At 47.7% G+C, this 23,895-nt stretch overlaps 1 protein-coding gene across 3 annotated transcripts in view; it reads left to right on the forward strand.

The window, feature by feature from the left end:
• Positions 1 to 23,895, forward strand: part of LOC115399662 (storkhead-box protein 2-like) — a 36,769-nt gene that overhangs the window by 9,308 nt on the left and 3,566 nt on the right. For 2 of the 3 annotated variants that reach the window (XR_003932709.1, XM_030107183.1), the window contains exons 2-3: positions 16,232 to 16,384; positions 21,177 to 23,538. Coding sequence is in view for 2 of the 3 variants with exons in the window: in XM_030107183.1 (XP_029963043.1) it covers positions 16,232 to 16,384; positions 21,177 to 23,538 (2,515 nt within the window). In the remaining variant the exon portion in view is untranslated. Of the gene's footprint in view, positions 1 to 9,616; positions 9,754 to 16,231; positions 16,385 to 21,176; positions 23,539 to 23,895 lie in introns of those variants that run through there. The other variant, XM_030107195.1, reaches the window with a different exon arrangement.

The raw sequence follows: 23,895 nt of genomic DNA on the forward strand, positions 1-23,895 counted from the left end.
GTCACCATGCAGTCACCATGCAGTACCCTCTGGTCACCATGCGGTACCCTCTGGTCACATGCCGTACCCTCTGGTCACATGCCGTACCCTCTGGTTACCATGCAGTACCCTCTGGTCACCATGCAGTCACCATGCAGTACCCTCTGGTCACCATGCAGTCACCATGCAGTACCCTCTGGTCACAATGCGGTACCTTCTGGTCACCATGCAGTACCCTCTCTTTACCATGCGGTACCTTCTGGTCACCATGCAGTACCCTCTGTTTACCATGCGGTACCTTCTGGTCACCATGCAGTACCCTCTGTTTACCATTCGGTACCCTCTGGTCACCATGCAGTACCCTCTGGTTACCATGCGGTACCCTCTGGTCACCATGCAGTACCCTCTGGTCACCATGCGGTACCTTCTGGTCACCATGCAGTACCCTCTGGTCACCATGCCGTACCCTCTGGTCACCATGCAGTACCCTCTGGTCACCATGCCGTACCCTCTGGTTACCATGCAGTACCTTCTGGTCACCCTGCAGTCACCATGCAGTACCCTCTGGTCACCATGCAGTCACTATACGGTACCCTCTGGTTACCATGCAGTACCCTCTGGTCACCATGCAGTACCCTCTGGTCACCATGCAGTACCCTCTGGTCACCATGCGGTACCCTCTGATCACCATGCAGTACCCTCTGGTCACCATGCAGTCACCATACGGTACCCTCTGGTTACCATGCAGTACCCTCTGGTCACCATGTGGTACCCTTGGGTCACCATGTGGTACCCTCTGGTCACCATGCGGTACCCTCTGGTCACCATGCAGTACCCTCTGGTCACCATGCAGTCACCATACGGTACCCTCTGGTTACCATGTGGTACCCTCTGGTCACCATGCAGTCACCATGCAGTACCCTCTGGTCACCATGCAGTCACCATACGGTACCCTCTGGTTACCATGCGGTACCCTCTGGTCACCATGTGGTACCCTCTGGTCACCATGCGGTACCCTCTGGTCACCATGTGGTACCCTCTGGTCACCATCCCCATGTGTCAAGCAGCTCATGCAGACAACAGGCTAGAGTTTCTCCAGCTGATGAACTGTTTAAACATGGCGGTTTGTCTAGTGTGACGCTCGTTACCAATCAGCAGAAGGCAGTGGTGGAGCTCCTCCCTGTGGAACCCTTACAGGAGTGCCTGGAACCTCAACAGCGGAGAACCCAGAAGTGGTCCGGGTTGAGTACAGGTCTTTCACTACTGTCCTCAGCCTTAGTCTGAGGAAACGCATGACGACCCGACCCCCTGTTCATACATGAGTTTTCTGCAGATACTCTGGCTTCCTCCCACTGTCCCTCCAATAACCTCAAACCATTTGTTTGAGGTTATTGGTTGTTTGTAAATGTTGGTATGGGTGTGTTAGGGTTGGTGGCCTGGGACGAGCTTCAGCACTAACAGAGCCATTAAAGAAAATGAATAACTGAGTATTTGGTGTTTGTGCTGGGAGTGACCCTGATCCTGTCATATGGCTTTCGTATTTAATGGACGGCTCTGACACACACACACACACACACACACACACACACACACACACACACACACACACACACACACACACACACACACACAGATGTTCGTATTGAGCAGAGGAAGCATTCAGCTGCTGCTCAGTGACACTGCTCCTGACAGAGGCTGTGTTGGTCTGCGTTTGGACCAGCAGGGGGCAGTAAAGCCAGCGCTACCAACAAAGTGGAGTTCTTGTAGAGAAGGGTCTCTTCCCCCCCCCCACTCCGGTGACTGAAGCAGCAGTGTAAGAGCAGGCTGTAGTCTGCAGGCAGACGGAGGAAGAGGAGCTGTGGATGAAGCTCGGGGTTTGACGGGGTTCTCTCTTCGTCTCGGCTGCTCTGCTCTCGTTCTCACTGTAGTCCTACAGGAATGCTTCTGGATGGAGGAAGAGGAGGGGATTCCTCCATCTCCTGCACTCCCCTCACAATGACCGTCTCATTTCTCCACCTCATGCTGAAAACGGCACCAGGTTGTGTCCTGATGGAGGGGGACGGAGAGCAGGTGGAGCGATGGATGATTGGTTTTCTTTCTCTTGGAATATGAATCCAGAGCGGATTTCAGGACTTTGAGACTCCTCTAGGACCCTCTGTGAAGCCCTGCAGACCCTCGAGGAAACTCGCTACTGCCAAGCTTCTGAAAAATTCCCAATTTGGAATTTCTATTCATTTGAAGAATTGGAATTTGACTGAATGGACTCCACCCCACTGGATGTTACATTAGGATTTCTATTGGAATTACAGAAAGTCTAAATTAATTAACATTCAGAGAAATTCCTTATAGCCTAGTAAGAGGGAGAATTAGTCTTTCTGAGCAAAGTTTTGGTTAATATGGTGAAAACAGAGTGAACACAGACTCTTTTCATTTGAAAATTAACTTCTGAAACAAAATGGTGGTAAAGGCAATAGTCATTTATTACAGTTCTTAAAGGAATACTCTGAAGATTTTGGACCCACGCCCTATCCCTATCATTTACAAGTGAGACAAGCTCATAAATACCTTTTTTTGTGTCCGTTCGTCCAGTGCCTGGCTCCCAGCTGTTGGTGTCGTAGTTAGCTTAGCTCAACTACAGCAGGTGAAGAGGAGACAGAGCCAGACTGAGAAAGTGGACAAAATCCTCCTTCCAGTGGTCCAGGGGACGGCGTATTAGCACGCGAAGTAAATCCGAATGGTTATAAAGCATTTTAAAAGACGTGTTTTCTTTTCAATCCCTTAAAATCTTTTGATCCACACAGACCTGAGCATGCGCAGGGCTCCGCGGAAGGATATACCAGAGCACAGCAGTAGAAGCATAGACTCAGCCGCTGTGCGCCTGGTATATCCTTCCGCAGCGCACTATGCTTGTGCAGGTCTGTGTGTATCAAAATGCTATTTTAAGGGATTGAAAAGAAAACACGTCTTTTAAAATGTTTTATAACCATTCAGATTTACTTCACATGCTAATACGCCGTCCCCTGGACCACTGGAAGGAGTACTTTGTCCACTTTCTCAGTCTGGCTCTGTCTCCTCTTCACCTGCCATAGTTGAGCTAAGCTAACTACGATGCTAACAGCTGTTAGCCAGGCACTGGACAAACGGACACAAAAAAGGTATTTATGAGCTTATCTCACTTTGGGATGGGGCGTGGGCCCAAAATCTTCGGAGTATTCTTTTAAAGGTTGTATAGAGGATTTTCCATGGAGAGAGAAATCCAGTGACAGTTAGTCCTTTTTGAAATCCTGCTCATGCATGACCCACACCCCTCCTCCCCTGCTCTCTCCGGAGGACCGCCTCCTCCTTACGCAGAAAGTAGCATGTAGCAACTTAGCATCACAGCGCTAACACATAGCTACCAATGTGTCCTTTTGAACAACACAAAACAGCGAATCTGAGTAAAATCCTGCACTTGCGCCAAATCCTGTCCCTGAGCCGTCCCTGGTCTCGGTGGATCAGAGGAGGACGGGGAGGTTTGTGTGGAGCTGCAGGACTGGAGCAGACGCTGGAGCTCACAGCTGATCTGTGTGGCTGCAGCCAGCAGGTGTAAACAACAACCCCCCCCCCCCTCCCCCCCCACTCTCCGGACTTTTTCATACAAGTCTTGTTTTAAGATTAAAACATACATTGTTTGTGGCAGTTGTCTCAAGTCTACAGGTGAAAAGGTGTTGACACAGCAGCAGAGCCTAGCATGGGGGGAGCGGGGTGGAGCGGGGGGAGGGGGGATGGAAAGGGCGTAGGAGCATGACAGCCACGCTACAAATGTAGAGAGGTTGATTGACACGTTAGAAAACCAATAGATAACGAGGCTACCTCGTTATTGACTGGCTAAAGTAATGTTGGTTTTACAACCTCCAGAGTTGATTAATGTTTATTTTCTTTTTTTTGATCACAATAAAAACAAGGCTGCTACAGCTTAGTAATGCCATTTTTTAGATTCATTTCATTTTTGTTAGTAATAAAGATCTTCTATACAACCTTTAATTTGTATGCTATCGTTGCTGAATCTAATCAACATAAGTTCCTTAGAGGTCTTATCGTTGAGGTGAATCTTTCTGGCCAGAATATCTTTCCTTCAGCACCAAAGATCCTCTTAGCAGGTGGAGAGGATGCAGCTGTGGGCAGAAGTTTTAAGTTAAAAAAACTGCTCTTTTGTCTCTCTGTATCACCTGTCAGGCCTGGTTCACTCAGGTAGACTGCCAGTTCATGTAGAGCTGTGTCACAGCGGTCTACCCTACCCTATTCTACTCTGCTCTACATTGCACTACTCTACTCTACTCTACTCTACTCTACTCTACTCTACTCTACATTGCACTACTCTACTCTACTCTACTCTACTCTACTCTACTCTACTCTACTCTACTCTACTCTACTGCTCAGTGTTAGAAGAAAGGGGGAAATAAACAAGCAACATGGAGGACACAAGGCTGTCATTTTTATTTTTGTTGTTTGTCATTTTAGCATATTTTGTTGGCTGTCGTCCATTGGTCAGTGATTTTCACCAAACATTGATCAGTATTCTGTTTGACATCCCATTTTGGGCCCTACTTAGCTTGGTTAGAACCCAGGATGAGTAGGTCCTGAAAATTTACCCCAGAAACTGCAAAGTCGGCCAATGTAAACACTCAGAAGATGGGTGGAGTAGAGTACTGTACTGTAGGGTAGGATAGACTAGAGTAGGTAGAGTAGAGTAGCATAGGTACGGTAGAGTGGAATAGATTATGTAGTGTACGGCAGAGTATAGCAGGGTCGTGTAGAGTAGAGTAGGTAGTATAGAGTAGAGTAGGGTCGAGTAGGATAGAATAGGGTAGGCTAGAGTAGGTAGTATAGAGAAGAGTAGGGCCGGGTAGGTAGGTTAGAGTAGAGTAGGGTCGGGTAGGGGGAAATGGCCCATTTGTTTTTGTGAGATATTGTTCATTTTATTGTTTGGTTTATTGAGTTCATTCCAAAGATCTTGATGCAGGTTCTGCCTGTTTTGCTTCTCAAGTTCTTTGATGTCCAGTGGACTCAGTTTACAAGCCCTCTTCCTGGGTTTCTCCAGTTATCCACAAACTATTGTCTAATTCACAACCAGCTCCAGTCATGATGGCGGTGATGTGGATGAACATGAACACATGAACGCTGTCACTGAATGAAAGGCCAGATATCATGTCAAACATGAAAAGGATTTGGGGAAGCACAGCATTGTCCAAGCTGAGATGACGTGTGGTTGATTTGATGGAGCTGTGGCAGACTGAACCTGTTCAGCGATGGACAGATGTTGGTATGGATGTTGTAGTTGGAGCAGATTATGTTTGTGTTGGAAGCATCGCAGTGGGAACTTGTTTCAGCTGGACGTGCTGTGAGATTGACTGTAGCTGTGTAATATATGTTGTCTTTACAGAGTGAAGGCTTTGTAATTTGATGAACATGGTCATTTGATATTTGGAACTTAAACCACAGAGATAAAACCTTTATATAAAACCTACTGAAATCCTGAGCATCCTCTGAAACATTGGCTGAAGCAGATAAACATGTCAAACTGGCCCAAGCCAGCTCCTGCTGAAGAACCGAAACAGAAATCAACATCAGGTTTTAACAGATTACCGTTGTGTTTTTAGCAGTTTTAGTAGAAGTACTACATGCACAACTTCCATATGTGAGAAGATGAAACTGTAAAAAGGGAAGTCTCTATTCACTGTACAGTCATGATGTGCCTCTCAGCACATTTGACCAATCAGGTGGAGTCCTGCTGCTCCAGAGCCCTGCCCACCAGCCGGGGTGGAGGGAGCTCACCAAGTGTTGCAGTCGGAGATGGGGTTACAAATTTCTGAAAATTCCAAAAAGTTAGAAACTTTCCATTTAAAAAAAACTGGAATCAACCAGGAACTTGTAAAACTGACTTTTGGCTCTTAATGGACAACTTAAAGGAAAAGTTCGGTTTAAACAGTTTTCACGTTGTTTATAGAATGAAGTACAACAATCTCCTCACCCAGAAGGCTTTTCTGATCCAAACGGTGCTTTGGGAGAAAGTTAGATACAAAATCGCACATCCATATACTGTTAGCCAATTGGGCATATATAGCCGCTCCCAAAACGGCTTTAATCGTCCAAAAACTCATCAGTTTCACCAATATTTCATCACGGTCCGCTCAGCCTCTCCTCCACGTCCACGTCCTCCTCCATATTTCCAAAATCCTCCACCTCAACTTCCCAAGCACTTTCACCGAGACAAGAGAGGAACATCTGCAGAGAGGAGCTGGTGGATGACCTCCAGGTGACCTCGGCCAGCTTTGTAGAGTCCCAGTGCACCTCCAGACTCGTAATTTGACACAGTGATCATGTTTGATCCTGCAGTGACTCCACGCTCAGCTCCGTTCTCACACAGAGGAGCCGCCCGGACAGGAAGTTTCCCAAACATTACACTAATCATTTTCAAAATAAAACCTGGATTTATCATTTTTTATTGGATTATTCTGAAGGAAAACACAGAGGAGGTCGGACCTCTCACTCTTCTTATCACTCTTATTTAAAAAAAAAAAAGAAAAGAAAAAGAAATCAATGTATCCATAAAGCATTTGCTAGAGAAAGAACTTTATGCATAAATAATTCACTGGATTCACTTGTATTTTTTTGGAGTTGCTATGTCGCTTGTTGTGCCGTTAATTCACTGATCCAGAAGTGAAATGAGTGTGACGCTTGAGGCGTGGCAGTGTGAGTATGACAGCAGCCGTGGTTACCTGGACCATAATTAAACCGATTAAATCAGCGCCAGATAAATGCTTCAGTCTGATGCTTGCTGGTTAACACCTCCATCATATCAGAGGTTTAATCCGGGGTTTGATCCGATCTTAGCCCATGTAAACAGCGCATCGGGTTGTTTCCTGCATTTGGAGCTTTGTGCTCATGTCTGTGACGTTGGCAGCGTTCAATGTAAACCAGTCAATCTGATCACCTGATCAGTGAGTGACCATGTAAACGCTGCTCTTCGTTGTTGCTGTTGCACTGACAGTGGATGTAGGAGCTGGTCAGACTCTGCCAGCTCTCCTCTGCATGTCTGGGACTGCTCTGGTGTTTGTGGTGAGCCGGTGTGATAACCACGGTGGACCCGGCCAGCAGCAGGCTGGGTCTCTAAACTCTGGGCCGAGTCAGTCAGCTCGGGCCTCACTGGGTCACTTTTCACTCCCAGAAAAGAAGAATAGGGCTGCAGGATGTTGAAATGCACCACACACTCACTTCTGTCGTCCTTTCAACCCCCCAAGAGGACTTCTATAAGTCTTTTGTGGCGTGGGACAATGGCCTGGCTTTCCGAGCAGCGCGGCGTCCAGACTGACTCTCCCACCGAGGGGTGCTGGAATCCACCCAGAAGTCCTCAGAGCCTTTCTGGCTCAGCCGCCGGCCTCACATTTCCTTCTGCTTCAGATAAACTTTACCCAGAGCAAGACGTCTGACCACCCGGTCTGCCTTGACGACGTGGGTCAAACCAACGGGTCCCAGTTCCGTTCCCTGGGGCACCCCTCTTCTGAGAGGGGCTGAATGGACAGCAGAGAATTTAACTGAAATAAACAAATAAAACACTGCGAAAACTCTTGACAACTCTAAATAGTAATAAATGAACTACAACTAACATTACCTGAACGGCGAGCCATCATCCCTCGATCTTCATGTCAAGATGGTTACAGGAAGTGTGAGAAGGCATTCCAGGAGGGCTGAACGGTTTTAGGAAAAGATGTGATTGTCATTTTTCTGGCCGATCTCTGTTCGATTTTGATTTGATTCATGTTATCTCTTCAGTGAAATATCCACCATGCACAGCAACAGATTTAAAACATACCATCAACACATTAAATGCTATTTACTCTGATGAATGGACGAATAATAAAGGGCAAGAATGGTTTACAACATGTATTTACTGCATAGAAACATCCATGTACATTCTTTAAAGTCTTTCACCAACGGTAGTTATCATTACTGAAGAACGAAGAGTCATCTTTGACTGTTTGACTCAAAACAAATGTTCAAAACATGTAAGACAGCCTTGTCTGAGAGAGGCAATTTTATACTGAAAGGTTGTAAAGAATATGTCCATCCTTCAGTTCTGCTGACTCATCAGTGCATCTCCAAGTAAACCTTTTGATTGAGACGACCGTTGACCATTTAAACTTCTGTTTTACTGACTGTAATCTAACACTTTTAAAGTAAATCTTGTGATGCTTGTCAATATTAGCCGAGATCAGTGCAGACAGGAAGTCGGTGTGTTCGTGTTAGTTTAGTTTGGTCACTGGTTACGGTGTTTTCCTGCTTCCTGCATGTTGACATGGTGTGGTATTAAAAAGCAACATTTCTCAGCTGAAGCTGGTTTTGGGAGATGAACAGAGGTAAACAGAGGTTGAAGGAAGAATTGATCCTATTGGTTGATGTTCCTCCACCACCCGTTCACGTCCCGAGCTGATCAAATGGAAACCTTTCTTTGTGTTTGGACTTTCAAAGAGGCATTAATCCAGATTTACAGAGGAAATGATTCCACACACAGGAGGCGAGCTGAGCTCGGCTAAAGACAGGACTGTAGCGACACCTGGCAGAGCAGGTAATCCTCCCAAACTGATGAGACCCAGCTGATCCAGCTCAGCGTGGCTGAAGGACAGATTCTCCTCAGGTTTCCTCAGGAGTCCCTCCTCTGCTAGTTGGAGGAATTTAACCCATGAATCCACTCCGTCGTTATATACTGTCTGCAATTTGTGAGTCTTCTCTGAAGTTAATTTGAACATTCTCTCATCTCCATGAAACATCTGTTCTGCATGCACATGTTAGCAAGGCACCACAGAGGATGTAGTCACTACAGAGGAGATGTAGAGTCATGGTAAAGGAGCTCCAGAGTCACCACAGAGGATATGGAGTCATTAAAAATGAGCTGTGGAGTCTCCGATGGCTGCGGAGCTGCAGTAGAACCCTGTACTGTTTGGGAACAGCTGTGATAAAACCAGAATATACAGAAGTCTTCCAATTTCATCATGTAGGTGCTCCAGTGGACTCCACTGTACTGCTTATATAAGCAATCAGGTTGCAGGATGGTGTGTGTGTGTGTGTGTGTGTGTGTGTGTGTGTGTGTGTGTGTGTGTGTGTGCGTGCGCGCATGTGTGCATGCATGCGCACGCATGCCTGAGTTCGTGTTGGTGTGCGTGTGCATGTGTGTGTGAAAGAGAGTGTGCGTGCGCACATGGAGCTTTAGTGTTCTAACTGGGTCACCAGAACCCAGCTGCAGTACTGCAATATGAGCGTGTGTGTGTGTGTGTGTGTGTGTGTGTGTGTGTGTCTACATGTAGTAATACAAAAGGTACAACAGGGGATGCGTTGTCATAGCAACCTTTTCTGTAGCCCGCCCACCAGCTTGTATGTCAGTGAGCATTATACGGTGAGGGAGGAAAGAAACATGGCTGCAGACTGAGGTAGTGTGTGATTGGTCACACCCCCTTGTCTTTGTGTGTTGCAAGGGATTGTGGGTATCCCTGAACCAAATGCTGGTGTGTGTGTGTGTGTGTGTGTGTGTGTGTGTGTGTGTGAGAGAGTGTGAGAAAGGAGGGGGAGGAGCAGAGCGTGTGTGAGGAGGGAGGAGGGAGAGGAGGATGAGCCAGTGTGTGAGAGTGAGTAAGAGAGAGAGAGAGAGAGAGAGCTACGCGCTAACAGCTCAAGCTAAAGGGCAAAGCTTTTGGATCTGATCCTGATTCTCTGCTGCGGACGGGATCACTGTCAGCTGAGGTATGGATGTGCTCCTCGCCTTATCGTCCCTCCATCTGTCTCTCCGCCTGCCTCAGTCACGGCACTAGCTAGCCTGTTAGCGGCAGCTGCTAGGTAGCGTTAGCACCACAGCGTCACAAAGGGAAAAAAACGCAGACAGACAGAAAGAGAGCAGTGATCGGGAGGCAAATACAGACCAACTGCAGGAAAGAGAGGAAGCGGAGGCTTTTCAGAAGCACGCAAAGTGTCGGGATGGAGGGAAGAGAGGAATAGAATGGAAGAGAGGGAGGGAGAGCATGACAAAAGGAGGGGGTGTGGTTTAGTGCTGTGGACAAAGGAGGTTGGCTGATTGTTTACTACCACTGCAGTGAGAGACATGGACAATCAATGCCCCATGGCTCCCCTCCTCTCACCCTCTCTTTTCAACTCCCGTCCTCATCTTTTCCATTTTCTGGCCCTGCTCAGGGTTTCTCCTCTTCCTCTCCAGAGCAGCTCGCTGCCCTGCTCTCTGCTCTTGGACAGTGTGGTAGAGCTGCCACAAAATGGCCCTTCTTTCCCAGCAGGACTGGAGTGAGAGCTGGCGAGCAGGACAGACCCTGCAGACCCTCAGTCAAGCCCCACAGCTCCTCTGGTCCTGGTGTCAGGGCCGGATTATGATCGGAGATCAGGAACTTTACCAGAAAGTACCAGGAACTGTCGCAGGAGGTTCATGCTCGCAAACTAGAGATTCATCAGTCCACTAAATCAGACTGTAGCTTCATGATGCTCAACGAGTTCACAAACTGTCCAAACCTCACACAACCTATAGTTTAGTGTTTCAGCATTGTCCCTGAAGTACGCAGCGTGTCTTTAATCAACCTTCAGCAATTCTTTCAGGCCGCAACGTTTTCAGATGAAAACAGAAACTTTGGCAGTGTTCTGGGTTTCTGTTTACATGACAACACTGTTGGGAGTCACCGGGAACACCACAGCTCCAGAGGCAGAACTGTAAGAAAACACTCCGTCTCAGAGGAAACACGGGGGACTCAACTTTTTGAAAACACTCCGAGGCCACTTCCGTGGAAATGAGGGACGTCACAACTTTTCTGAGACGCTGCTCCAGTCCGGCTGAAGAGTTGTTCTGCACATGCTCAGTAGACCGACAGTAAAACAGTGTCATCACTTCCTGTCCACATTCTCCTGCTCCTGGTCTCGGTCCACATTCCCCTTGGTCCTGGTTCTGGTCCCGGTCCATATTCTCCTGGACTTGGTGGTTTTGGAGCTGACAGTCTCTGTAGTGACGGTTGGTGTTGGGTCCGTGTGAATGTCTGTGTTCTCCACTGTTGATGTTTAGAGTGTATCGTTCTCCATGTTTCATTCCAAAAGCTACCGATAGCAGTAAACTCATAACCCGGCATGCTAACATCTTTTTCATTCTGTGTGTTTACATGGGACTTTCTATTCCTCTATTAATCCAAATACAGCCTCATTCCACTCTAAAATGACCACGTGAACACCTGAAAACTTTGTTCATGCTCATGACTCGTCGTGATGACACAATATTCCATGACGGCAGCCTGCGGTTCAACTCGTACGGAGATGAACGAGTCGAATGTAATGGCAGCTTTAGAAGAATTGGATAAAATTAAATGAGCGTGTAAACACAAAGCTCATGAATATAATTCTGAATTATTTAATTCAGAATAAACCAATTTCAAAAAATTAAAAACACCCTGGAACCACACTCATACACATTGTTTTCAGAACGTTGCCTTGTAAACACAAAACTTTCCAGAAACCAAAGCTAAATTGATGCTTTTTCGTTTGAAATGTCACATAAAGAGGAGTCGGATTTTAAAAGCTAGTGAAGTTGGTTAGTAGCTGTGCTGCCCATCTCACACATCAACCAGTCAAACTAACCTCTGAGCCGAAGGCCAGAAAGTAAGAAGTGGAACCCAACATGTGAGGGATGGCAGCTGTTGGAGAGGATGGCCGGAGCCTGCTTGATTATTTTTGTCTCATCAGGATCCGTTGGTGTGCTTGTTGAAGTCCCACAGTCAGTCACCAGTGGTGATAGCACGGCCGTCGTCGGCCTTTATTGGGACGACAGTAGCTCAGTTGGTAGAGCAGGTCGTCTTATAACCGGAAGGTTGGCAGTTCGATCCCTGCTCCCGCAGGTGTAAAACTGGCGTTGTGTCCTTGGGTAAGACACTTCACCCACCTTGCCTAGTATGAAAGTTGTGAGAGTGAATGGTTGGTGGTGGTCGGAGGGGCCGATGGCGCAGATTGGCAGCCTCGCTTCTGTCAGTCTGCCCCAGGGCAGCTGTGGCTTACCACCACCCAGTATGGTGTGAAAGGGTGATGTGATATTGCCGTGTGACGCGCTTTGGGCTCTGTCAAGCAGGGTAAAAAGCACTATACAAGTGTAGTCCATTTACCATTTATTGTGGAGATTCTCTAAGCGAGGATTAAAAGCGAGGAGTAAAAATTAGCTCGTCATCCAGAGTAGTGCCACAGTACGCTGTGGAGCTTCTGTCTGAAATCAGTGGACATGATCTTGGTTTTCTGTATGTTGAGTTGAAGGAAAGCATCCTCACACCTGACTACTAACTCCTCAACAACAGGAGGGTGGGAATGTTCATGGTCATGACGGAGACTGGCGATTCAGAATCCTCTGCAGATTTGATTAACGACGTGTTTACATGGCGACTGCAGCGGTCGTTGGTGCAAAATGTAGAGAGTGGAGCAGACAGCCCAGAGAGGTCCAGGACCTTTAAAGAGCCTTTTCCTCCCGTCAGGCCCAGCAAGGCCCTCCTGAAACTCTGTGGCTTGAATCAGATGTTCTCTTCAGCAGTGTTCCCAGACTGAGATGTTCTTTGAGGATGAAAAGCGATGCTTAACACTGCAGACCAGTTCATCCATTCATCCTGTATCCCTGTTCATGTTGTTTCAGTTCAGTTTTTGGGAGCTGTGTACGAGGGGGTACCCAGAAGTTTCCGGAATTTGGTCATAAAATACTAATAATAATGAGTTTCGACTTCTGGCCGTCAGATGTGCTGCAGGTAAGCCTCATGCATATCTGTGAAAAAGCTGAGCTCCCAGAGTGACACTGACGCCTGTCAGGCGCTATTTATAGGAACAGAGTGCCACCGCGGTCTGCGCTTTTTCCAAAATGGCGACATTAACCGGAAAGCCAGAGCAGCGCACAAACATTAAATTCTGCTTTTTCCTGGGAAAAAACAGCAGCAGAAACACTCAGCTTGTTGCAGCAAGCCTACAAGGATGATGCTCTGGGGAAGACTCAGGTCCATGAGTGGTCCGGGGGTTTGAGAAGGGCCAGATGTCGGCGCGTCAGGTCCGCTCAGCCGTGAAAACAATGCTGAGCTGCTTCTTGGCTGTCCAGGGTCTCGTCCACAGCGAGTCTGTCCCTCCAGGTCAGACTGTAAATCAGGACTACTACAGGAAGTCCTCAGACGCTCCGTGAGGATGTGAGGAGGAAGCAGAGCGTCGTGGCGGAGTGGAGCCGGTTGATCCACCACCACAGAGCGCCAGCGGACACGGCGCTGCGCCTCACGCAGTTTCTGGAGAAGAATGAGATGAATCTCCTCTCCCATCCGCCTGATTCACCAGATGAAGCCTCCAGTGACTTTTTCTTGTTCCCCAAGTTGAAGAAGCAGCTGAAGGGACAGCGGTTTGCAGATGTGGAGGAGGTGACAGAAAAATCGCAGCCGGCCCAGAATGACACTTTTACGCACGGGAGTCACGACACATTGGTGAAGTGGGAGACACGGCTGGAGCGCTGCATTAATGTGGATGGAGATTATTTTGAAGGCGACGGTGGTGTTTTATTTTGAAATGTCAAAAATAAAAAGTTGTAATCAAATTCCGGGAATTTTTGGGTCCCCCCTCGTATGTCCTGGTGCTTCTTCCTCCTGCTCTCTGACACCAGGTTAAGATGATCAAGTGAAAGCTGATTTGTGACTTCCTCTCTGGTCCTTCTCAGTGTGAGCAACAGGCGTGTTAAACTGGACGACTGTGTTGACTGACGGTGAATCAGTCCGGGTGCACGGTGACCCTGCTCAGCTGGGAATCAGGTCCTGTCTGAATGTTCAGTTGTGTTGAAGAAGCTGTTCTGTCATGACTGCTGAGCTTCTCTCATGTCGGACTGTGGACTGTGACCATGGTGCTCATGTGTCACAGCGCTTCAGAGACATTCTGGACATGTCACCCTCTAAAAGTGTTTTTTATTGAGGAGGGAAAAGTTTTGAGAGCATTTGACAGCTCTGTAGGAATGCAAGTAGAAAACCAAAACAGATACATTTACTATTCATCCATGTTTAAGTCAAAGCCTGGCCCTGTTTTGGGTTTCACAACATTGAGGGAATGAGCAAGTTCGACAGAGACTAAAGGATGTGATGCTTGAACTGCATCATGAAAATACACAGGCAAGAGCACCACCCTGACCTCCGCCCTGACCTCCGCCCTGAGGACGAAGCTGATGTAGCTGACTTTTAACGTTTAAGGAGCTGGGAAATGATCCAGGTTCATAAAACAGGCTGGCAGGCCATGAAATCTGTCCAGATAGACACAGAACGAGCAGAAAGTGTGTCCAGGCTGGTTATGCACCGTCGCTCCGTTTTTAAATGTTCCTTTCATAAAGAAATGAGTTTGAGTCAGTGTGTTTGTAGAAGAGGCCAGGGGCCCGGTTCTTCCAGATGGGCCTGGTTCATCCACATTTCAGTCAAATCCAGCGGAAGTGATGCCAAATTGCAGCAAATAAACAGCATGTTGCAGCATTTTGTGTTTTTCAGCCGATGTATGGGACAGACTGTCTTTGAGTGTATGGATCATGGCTGTGTGGTGATAATATGGCCGTCCTGAGCAGTGCCTGGTGTCGTGAGGACAGCTCCGGTGTGCTCCACTATTCGGACTGCATGGTTACCATCAGCACGGCGGCGCGGCGGTGTTGGTGCTGACGGGATGCTGAGCGGCGTCTCGTCCTGACTCAGGAAGTTCACTGCTCAACATTAAACTGGCTCTGAACAGTTTGTGTTCTTCAGCTGCTTTAGCCACATGGATTGGAAGCTGTGATCACACCTCCAGCTCCGTCTGCCTGTGCAGGTCCTGTCTGAGCTCCAGTCGTGGTATTCCAGGTCGTCCTGGAGCAGCCTGCCGCCTGGAGGCCATCACGTCACAGTTCAGTGCTGCTGGTCGCCGAACGCATGGAAATGAAAGAAACCTTGAAAACGCCGTGGTCTTTTTGTAACGTGACACAGAAACAGTATGATGAACAGCGTTTCACCTGCCTCTATCGGTCCGTCCCCTTGGTACGGGTCAGGGGTGTTCAACCCGCGGCTCGGGCCCTCATGTGGCTCCCTGAAGCTCTCAGAAAAATACACGTCAAGTGTTCTTATCTGTCCAGTTCAAAGGAATCTCACGTCTGGGCTGAAAGGGTTTTAAAAATGGAGAAAAATAAAGATAACCACAGCAAGCGAGAAGAACTGTGAAAACTGATTAACAGAACATAAATCACAACTATTTCTAAAATAAAAGTTTGGAAATAAAAAAATGATAATCAAGTAAAACTGCTTGACTAACTAAAAATAGTCTGAAAAATGTTTTACTAAAGGTGAACTTGCATCAGATGAAAATGTTCTTTAATGAAATGTTTACCCTCCTAAATAGTAAATTAAAATCCATAAATGCAACCTCAGATAGTTTTATTCACACATACTAGCCTCATTTTAAAGGTTCAGCATGTTTTGCGGCTCCAGTTACGTTGAAAATTCTCATCTCGTGGTCAGTCTTGGATGGGTCCGCTCAGTTTCTGTATGTGAGGAAAGCGTGTCCACGTCTGCCGGTGGAGCAGAGCTGTTGACACGGCGTCGGTCCTCGGTGTGTGTCGGTGATCTGCTCACACAGCAGCAGACTGGAGGAACCACTGCTTCCGTTGGAGACCGGTTCCAGAGCCTCTCAGGGCTGTTGTCATGTAAATGAGCGGCCCAGACAAAAGGGACGTTTCCAGTTAGTGTCCGCGGCGCCTCTCCCTCGTTCTGTTTCCCACGTTTCCCATGAATCCCAGACCGTCAGCCGTCTGACGTCACGAACAGGAACTCTGTTCAACCCTCTGATGGATGAGCTTCAGCCGTCTCCCTGTCTTCCGTCTGAAGGACAGAGTCTGGTTCTCGTCCCTCTGCCGGGTGACGGGGTTTGAAATGATGTGAGGAAAACCATCCAGAGGAAGGTGGAATGAGAGGTCCGCTTTTCATCCTCCAACAGATATTGTTCATGAAGAAATAGACCAACAATCCACCAAGCTCAGCTAAACTGCTGGCTTCATGTTGAGTCCAGCAGCCGGAGCTTCACAGACTGTTCCACATCAAGAGAACCAAGAACCGTTTAATGTTCACAATCAGCTGAACTTCACTGAAAATGTCAAACGCTGCTTTACAGAGGAACACCTGAACATCACTCTTGGGAACTGGGGAACTGAGCTGTGCTGTGCTCCCTCTGTCCACAGGTGATGTGTCTCCCATCAGTATGTCCCCCATCAGCCAGTCACAGTTCATCCCCCTGGGAGAGGTTCTGCTGCTGGCGATCTCTGCTATGAACTCCGCCCACAAGCCGGTCACTCAGGAGGCGCTGACCGAACACCTGCAGACATGTTTCCCAGGTAAGACTCACACTTCTACATCCACTCTGAGGCTGACATTCTGGAAAATGTCATAATTTGATGGTGACCAAAAAGAAAAACAACTAAGATATTATAAAATGTTCTCTTTGGAGTCATAAATATCAGCTCAGACACAGTTTTGGTATGTATAGTGAGACCGTGGATGTCTCTCTGAGCCGTGTTGTCGTCATGTTAAAGGTGCATTAAGGAGTTTTTCAACTTTAAAAATACTTAATTTCCACCATAAATATATTGCAAATATTCAGTGATGTGTACAATGTGCCCTGACATATTCATTGTTAGCACCGCTAACAGCGCTAAATTGTCACTTGAAAGTTGCAGTGCCGGTCTGGCACCACAATTTTTTTGGGCGAGAATTATTAGTGATTACACTGAACAGCAACCATTCTCAAGACTAAACTGCTGCTGGATCATTTGGCATTTGGCTACAAACAGAATAGGGTGTTTTATTTTGAAACAGCGATTAAAACTAGGTCAATTTCAATTAGTCTGCCTAAAGTTTTATTGTGAAAAATTCTTCACTCCCATCAGCACTTCCTTCCTGTGATTCCTTCTGTCAGGGTTTTTTTTCCTCCCATGCATCATGAAGGCCTTGTTAAGGCGTTCTCCTACACCGTCCTGCTGGTCTGTGGAGAATTCTGTTATAAAGCGGTCCGTGGTGCCAAAAAGGTTGGGAACCATTCTTATAAAGTACCGTTTAAAGAACTCTTCTTTGGAGCTTTTTGATTCCCCTGTGTTTAATAGTTTAGAATCTTTGGCTCATTTTGTGCCGAGGCTCGTTCCCATCCCCAGCGCCCACAGTTCATCAGGACACCCAGTGTTCATAGCACCACCAGTGCAGTGCAGACTGGATCCAGGACCCCAGGTCCGTCTGATCTCATGTAGGAGGTTCAGTCTCTAAAATCCCATTAAAAGCAGTCCCCTCCCTTTGAAAGGTGAAATCGACCTGAAGAAACCTTCTCCCAGTCTCCACTGATCAGGGTGGACAGATTATCTTAGAGCTGCAAGGTTAGTCCCCCCATGGGTTCTGGCTTCAGACCGGACTACAGCTGTCAGGATGGGGCAGCTCCCTCTGGGTGGGTGTGGCTGCAGGCCCATCCAGGTCCTGGGTGGGGTTTCTGCTGGTGCCGGGGATCTCTCCCTGTTCTGGACTGGCGTGATGCTGTGGGTCGAGGCGTTCTGGCCGGTCTTTAGTTGGAGGGTTGAGGTTTAAGTCGAGGTTGGAGGGTGGATGAGTGGAGCAGGTAACTGTGTCAGAAATGAAGGAATGTATTTTGTCAATGGATCTTGGTCCACAGATAGGTGTACAAATGTGTGTGTAGTAGTGTGTGTGCAGTCTTTCTCCTGTTGCATCATTCTGGCTGCTCTGAAATGCTGCCATGATGTAACTGGCAGTAATACTAGCAGACTGACAGAGAAGACCAGAGAGGATGTGAAGGAAGAAAGAGAGCGGGAAAGAAGAAAAGTAAGCAACAATGAATGACAAAGAGGGGAAAAGAAATCCTGGAAGGACTGAATCAGAATACCCTCGTATTTCAGTCATTACGCTCACTGGCATTCTCAACAATGGATTTATTTTGGCATGTTTTGACGGTATATCTGTAGAAATAGACAGCTTCAGTGACTCCTCTCGAGTGACTCTACAGCTTCTCTATAGCGACTCTTCATCTCCTCTATAGTGACTCTACATCTCCATAGTGGCTCTACAGCTCCTCTATAGTAGGGCTGGGCGATATGGCAAAAAAAATTATCACGATTTTTTTTTTCATATCATTCGATCTCGATTATAATCACGATATGTTATATTGTTTTTAAACCAGTTTTAAAGCATCTGCACTGAAAACTAGAAGTATAGAATAGTTAAACATTTTATTAACAAACTAAGTAAATAGCAATGCAAATTAAATAATATAAACATAGAAAAATAAGAACAATTTCACTTAATAGTGCAGTAAATGGAATAAAAAAAATCTAGCACCAAGATAATAAAATCTTGCCATGCACGGTTTTTTTTCAGTAAAAGAGCAGAACTGAACGATCGTTAGTTACAGTGTGACAGTTTCCAGCCCTGAGGATTTTTGTTGCTATAAAAGATTAAAAAACTAAAGAAACCGCCTGGAGATAATGAAGGTGCTTTAGAATATAAACATTATTTTCAAGTTCTGATGCTAAATATGCTGCTGCCATCATTAATGCTTGCATCAAATGTACAAAATTTAAATAATCTAGATTGGACAGATTAGACTTAAAATGTAGCAGTACAAAACTACAATAACACACAAAAAAATAGACAAAAGTAATTGTTTTTATCCTCTTAGAATGTTGCTCGTATGGTGCAGTAGCCTGAAAAGACGACACTGGCTACATTTACATGCCGTCAATATTCGTGTTAAGATAAATATTCTGGTTTCTGAAACATTTGGAATAAACTCAGGAGATCCTCATTCAGACCACAGCCACAGGCGACGCCATGACTGCATTTACACTTCATGCCACTAGGGGTGCTGTTTGCATGTTCAACCTTATTTTACACAGACACCACAGAAGAAGCAGGGCGCTGCAGCGCTGCAGGCTCTCTGCATGTTGTTAGAAGAAGAGTGTTAGCGGCAAGACGTGGAGATATGTTCAATGATGCGATGCACCGTTTTTTCAGTAAATGAAAAGAACTGAACCATCGTTAGTTAAACTGTATCACAAGTAGTTCCTACTAAAAAGACCAGATTCTTTGCGGATCGGTGTGCCAGCAGCGGTGAGCTAGCAGCGGTGTGTTAGCAGCGGTGAGCTAGCAGTGGAGCGGGTGGAGCAGCCTTTCCTGTCAGCAGCAGCCTCATCTTCAGAGGATAACGCCGAGGCATGGCTGACTTCATCTGCTTTGCTGCCCTCAGCTCCACGTTCAGCTCCATCTCTGGTTACTTCTCAGACAACTTTCAGGCGGAAGTTGAGCAGGAAAAAGCCGACTTTGATTGGCTGTGGTCACGCACATTTCTGCCTTGTCTGATCGAGAAAATGTGCTCACAGCTGATCACCGTGATCGACTGGAAATTAATCGCGATCAACAATCACGATCATATAATCGCCCAGGCCTACTCTATAGTGACTCTACATCTCCTCTATAGTGACTCTACATCTCCCCTATAGTGACTTTACATCTAGATAGTGGCTCTACATCTCCTCTATAGCGACTCTACATCTCTATAGTGACTCTACAGCTGCTCTATAGTGACTCTACATCTCCTCTATAGCGACTCTACATCTCTATAGTGACTCTACAGCTGCTCTACAGTGACTCTACATCTCCTTTATAGTGACTCTACATCTCTATAGTGACTCTACAGCTGCTCTATAGTGACTCTACATCTCCTCTATAGTGACTCTACATCTCTATAGTGACTCTACAGCTCCTCTATAGTCACTCTACTTCCTCTTCGTGGATCAGGAGTGGTCTCCCTCTAGAGGTAATCACGGCTGTGAACCAGTAAAACAGTTTTCAAGGTGTAAATACGAGACGAGAAAAATGTTCATGGTTGAAGCATTACAAAGGTTAAAATTACTAAAATGGCTCAAACATATGATATAAATGAAAGTACATATATTTATATAGATTAAATTTAGCTCATCAGTTTTCAAGTATTTGCAGTTTGTTTTTCCTTATTTCACCTGGTACTGTGTGTGGATTACCCAGCATGCCGCACACAGGCTGTATGGAGGATTGGTTGTGTTGCTGAAGGAGAGAAATGGCCGAAAGATGTCTGAGGACTGCTGGGAAAGGCAGGGTGGGAATGCTGACCACAAGTCCTCCTGGTCACTTTTTAAAAAACAACCTGAGACCGAAATACCCCCAAGGTATCAATGACAGAACAGGAACAGCTGAGAGAGAGAGAGAGGGAGAGAGAGAGAGGGAGAGGCAACACAAATGCAGTCAAAACATCGTAACGTCCCCTCCATGCAAGTGTTAGGAATGTGACACCTCCTGCTCCTGAGGGTCCTGTTGATCCCACTTTCTCCTGTCAGAGTTGCGACACAGTGTGTGTGTGTGTGTGTGTGTGTGTGTGTGTGTGTGTGTGTGTGTGTGTGTGTGTGTGTGTGTGTGTGTGTGTGTGTGTGTGTGTGTGTGTGTGTGTGTGTGTGTGTGTGTGTGTGTGTGTGTGTGTGTGTGTGTGTGTGTGTGTGTGTGTGTTAACCGCTACAATACTGAACAATGTTCTGGTAAACCTTAAATGTGGTTCAGTGTGTGCTTCATGCTTGGTGATGCTCTCATGTTTTCATGTTGGACGTTGGTGTGAGGTTTGGCGTTGGTTCCTGTTCAGTGCAGCTCTGAGGGAACAGAGTGGGTTTCTGCTAGCTTCGGTTCAGCCTCTGGATGTTTGGCTGCTCTGTGTTCTGCTTTACCCAGATCCGTCTGCTAGACCTTCCTCCAGTTCAATCTTACGGTTATGAAAGAAATAATGCTTCAGTTGCTGCTGATTCAGGACACATGATTTTCACACAGTTAATTAAAATGTCAGCACCTTAGTTTGACGTTTTAAATTTCAGAACTCCAAGAAAAACTACAGTTTTGTTCAAAATATGAAAACATTACACTTTGTAAATGATGAATTTATTCATTCCTTATATTCAAACATGTTGTCCAGGCTAGTTGATTTGGTGGATAATGATCGATCATGTGGATACGGTCACACATTCATCTTAGAAAACAGATTTCTCTCTCCATTATGAAGCATCCTCTTGGGATTATGTGACTTTGACTGTTGTTTTCTCTGGTTCTTTTCAGGTGTTCCTACACCAACGGAGGAAGTTCTGCACCACACGCTAAGCATGCTGGTCCGTGAGCGGAAGATCTATCCAACGCCAGACGGATATTTTATCGTAACCCCTCAGACTTATTTTATCACTCCAAGCCTAATCCGAACAAGCTCCAAGTGGTACCACTTAGACGAGCGTTCGTCTGACCGACACCAACAGCAGCATCAGCAGACTCAGTGCACGTCTCCTCCCTCCGGCACCATCACCCCATCCACCTCCGGGGGAGTGCGAGATCGAACGCACCCGAAATCCAGTCAGAACCACTCGGGGGGAGGCGGGGATTCTTATTTCAACAACAGCTACCGAGGCGACGACCCCCCCAGCCACCACACCACTCTGCAGCGCCGCTCTCCCAAAGACCACCGCGAGGTTTACTCGTTGCCCCACTCTCCACAGACCGTCCCCCAGCCCGCCGGGGGCACCGCAGAGAAGAGTCGGAGCGCCCTCGGGTTCTCGTTCAAGACGGACACTCTCACCAAGCACAGAGGAGGAGGGGGGGGCGGCGGCGGGAGCGGGGAAGTAGAGAAACAAGCTGGAGGCACCGGTACAGGAAGTCGAAAGTTTGGCTTGAAGTTGTTCCGTTTGAGCTTTAAAAAAGATAAGACCAAGCAACTGGCAACGTTCTCTGCACAGTTCCCCCCCGAGGAATGGCCGCTGCGCGACGAGGAGACGCCCAGCCAGCTGCCGCGACACATAGAGATGGAGATCATCCGCAGAATCAACCCTGACCTCACCGTGGAGAATCTCGCCCGGCACACCGCCGTCATGAAGCGCCTCGAAGAGGAGAGGGCTCAGAGGAGCAAAGCGTCGTCGGCCAATCAGAGCTCCAGGAGCAGAAGAAGCGGGGGCCGGCACAGAAAGCAGTCTCAGAACAAACTCAGCCGCTCCCACAGCAAGACGAGGGCGCCACGCGAGCACTCGGACGCTTCCCACCTGGAGCTGGCCGACAGGGACTACCGGGGCTACTCGTCCTCGCTGGCTCGATCGCCGAGGGAACAGGCGCTGGCCATGGAGCGGCAGAGAGCCCGGCTCCACCTGGCGCACAGCAATCCCAACATCCTGGACGCCTCCCACCTGCCCGTCACACCAGAGTGGGACGTGTCCGGAGAGCTCGCAAAGAGACGTACAGAAATGCCTTTTCCCGAGCCGAGCCACGGCTCGTCAGCCTACCATTCCAAAGTCCACCGCTCACACTCCCACACCCAGGAAAGGAAGTCCAGGAACGAACGGAGCGATAAAGCCAAGGAGCGCTCCAGATCCATGGACAATTCGAAGGGACCACTCGGAGCCGGACTGATCGGACCACCCGACTATTACGACGAGCGGAGCCGTTACTACACTGACGACGGCACCCTGCGAGCTAATCAAAGCACATCTCACTACTCCCGCGCCACCCCCCCCTCATCCAAGGTGCCTGTGGATTCTCTGGGCTTGGATGGTGGCAGGAACTTAGAGAAGAGTAAGAGCAGGGACAGTCTGCCAGCGTACTCCCCCAAACCACTGCCTGCCTCCATGCCTCCGGACGATTACTTCCAGTGCTCCGGGTCCTCTGAAGCACTTCTCACAGCGGCCAACTCACTGGGAACTCTGGGCAAGAAAAGCCATGATGGCGTGAAGGCAGTCAGCACCGACAGGCAGACAGACAGACAGACAAGTCATCCTCCAGAGAGTAAAGAGGACCTGTCAAAGGTGGGACCAAAGGGTGGGAGTCTGCCCCCAATACCCCTCTCTCTTCCAGACCCTCCCATTGCCAATGGCAGACCCTCCTTCAGTGCCACCTCTGTTCAGGAGAAGCGAAAAGAGATCTTCAGTAAGGACACACTCTTCAAACCTCCTCCCAGCCTCCCATTGCCAGGCTACGGCTCCCTGAGGCAGCCCGCCGCCCTCGCCGCCTCCACTCTCTCCTCGTCCTGCGACGCTCTCGACTCTCAAGAAGCCTTCGACGCGCCCAAGCCTCTGGTAGCGACCTCCTCCGCTCCCCCGCAGGGGATTGAATCCACATCCAGTCCCGCGGAGGCTTCTTTCGACTACTACAACGTCTCAGACGACGACGAACTGGAGGAGGGCGGGGCTAAAAGTCGAGGGGAGGACGAGACTCCTGGAGGAGGAGCTTCTGGGATGGGAGGAGGTGGAGCAGGAACCATGCAGTGGCTTTTGGAGAGAGAGAAGGAGAGGGATCTCCAGAGGAGGTTCGAGAGAACCCTCACATTTCCTGGTGCTAAAGAGAACCTTCCAGAGCCCAGTCAGAACCAGCAGTCCGCCCACTCCGCCAGACTGGACAGTATGGACTCCAGCTCTGTTACAGTCGACAGTGGATTCAACTCTCCACGGTGAGAAGCTCTCCCACGTCATTTACACACTTACACATGCTCTGCCAGTCCGGGTAAACCCAGACTTTATTCCACAGTAGAAAACAGACTGTGGTTTCTGCTAAAACAGTCCCTCCCTCCTCTTGGACCTTTCCACATTTTGTCACAAAGGAAATAAAAAAAGAAATATAGTTTTCAAATTTTTATATATGAGAAACAGAAAAATTAGAATTTTTGTCAGTTCTGTAAATGTTGTACTCTCTGTCAGAACGGACGCCTTGCTGCCATGGTTTGGGTATATGTGTCGTTCTCTGCAGCAGGTGTGTAGTTTCATTACAAAAACAACCAGCAGCACCAACTAGTGGGCCAACATGAAAA

This window comes from Salarias fasciatus, chromosome 2 (assembly GCF_902148845.1).
Source record: "Salarias fasciatus chromosome 2, fSalaFa1.1, whole genome shotgun sequence".
In the NCBI taxonomy this organism is placed as follows: Eukaryota; Metazoa; Chordata; class Actinopteri; order Blenniiformes; family Blenniidae; genus Salarias; species Salarias fasciatus.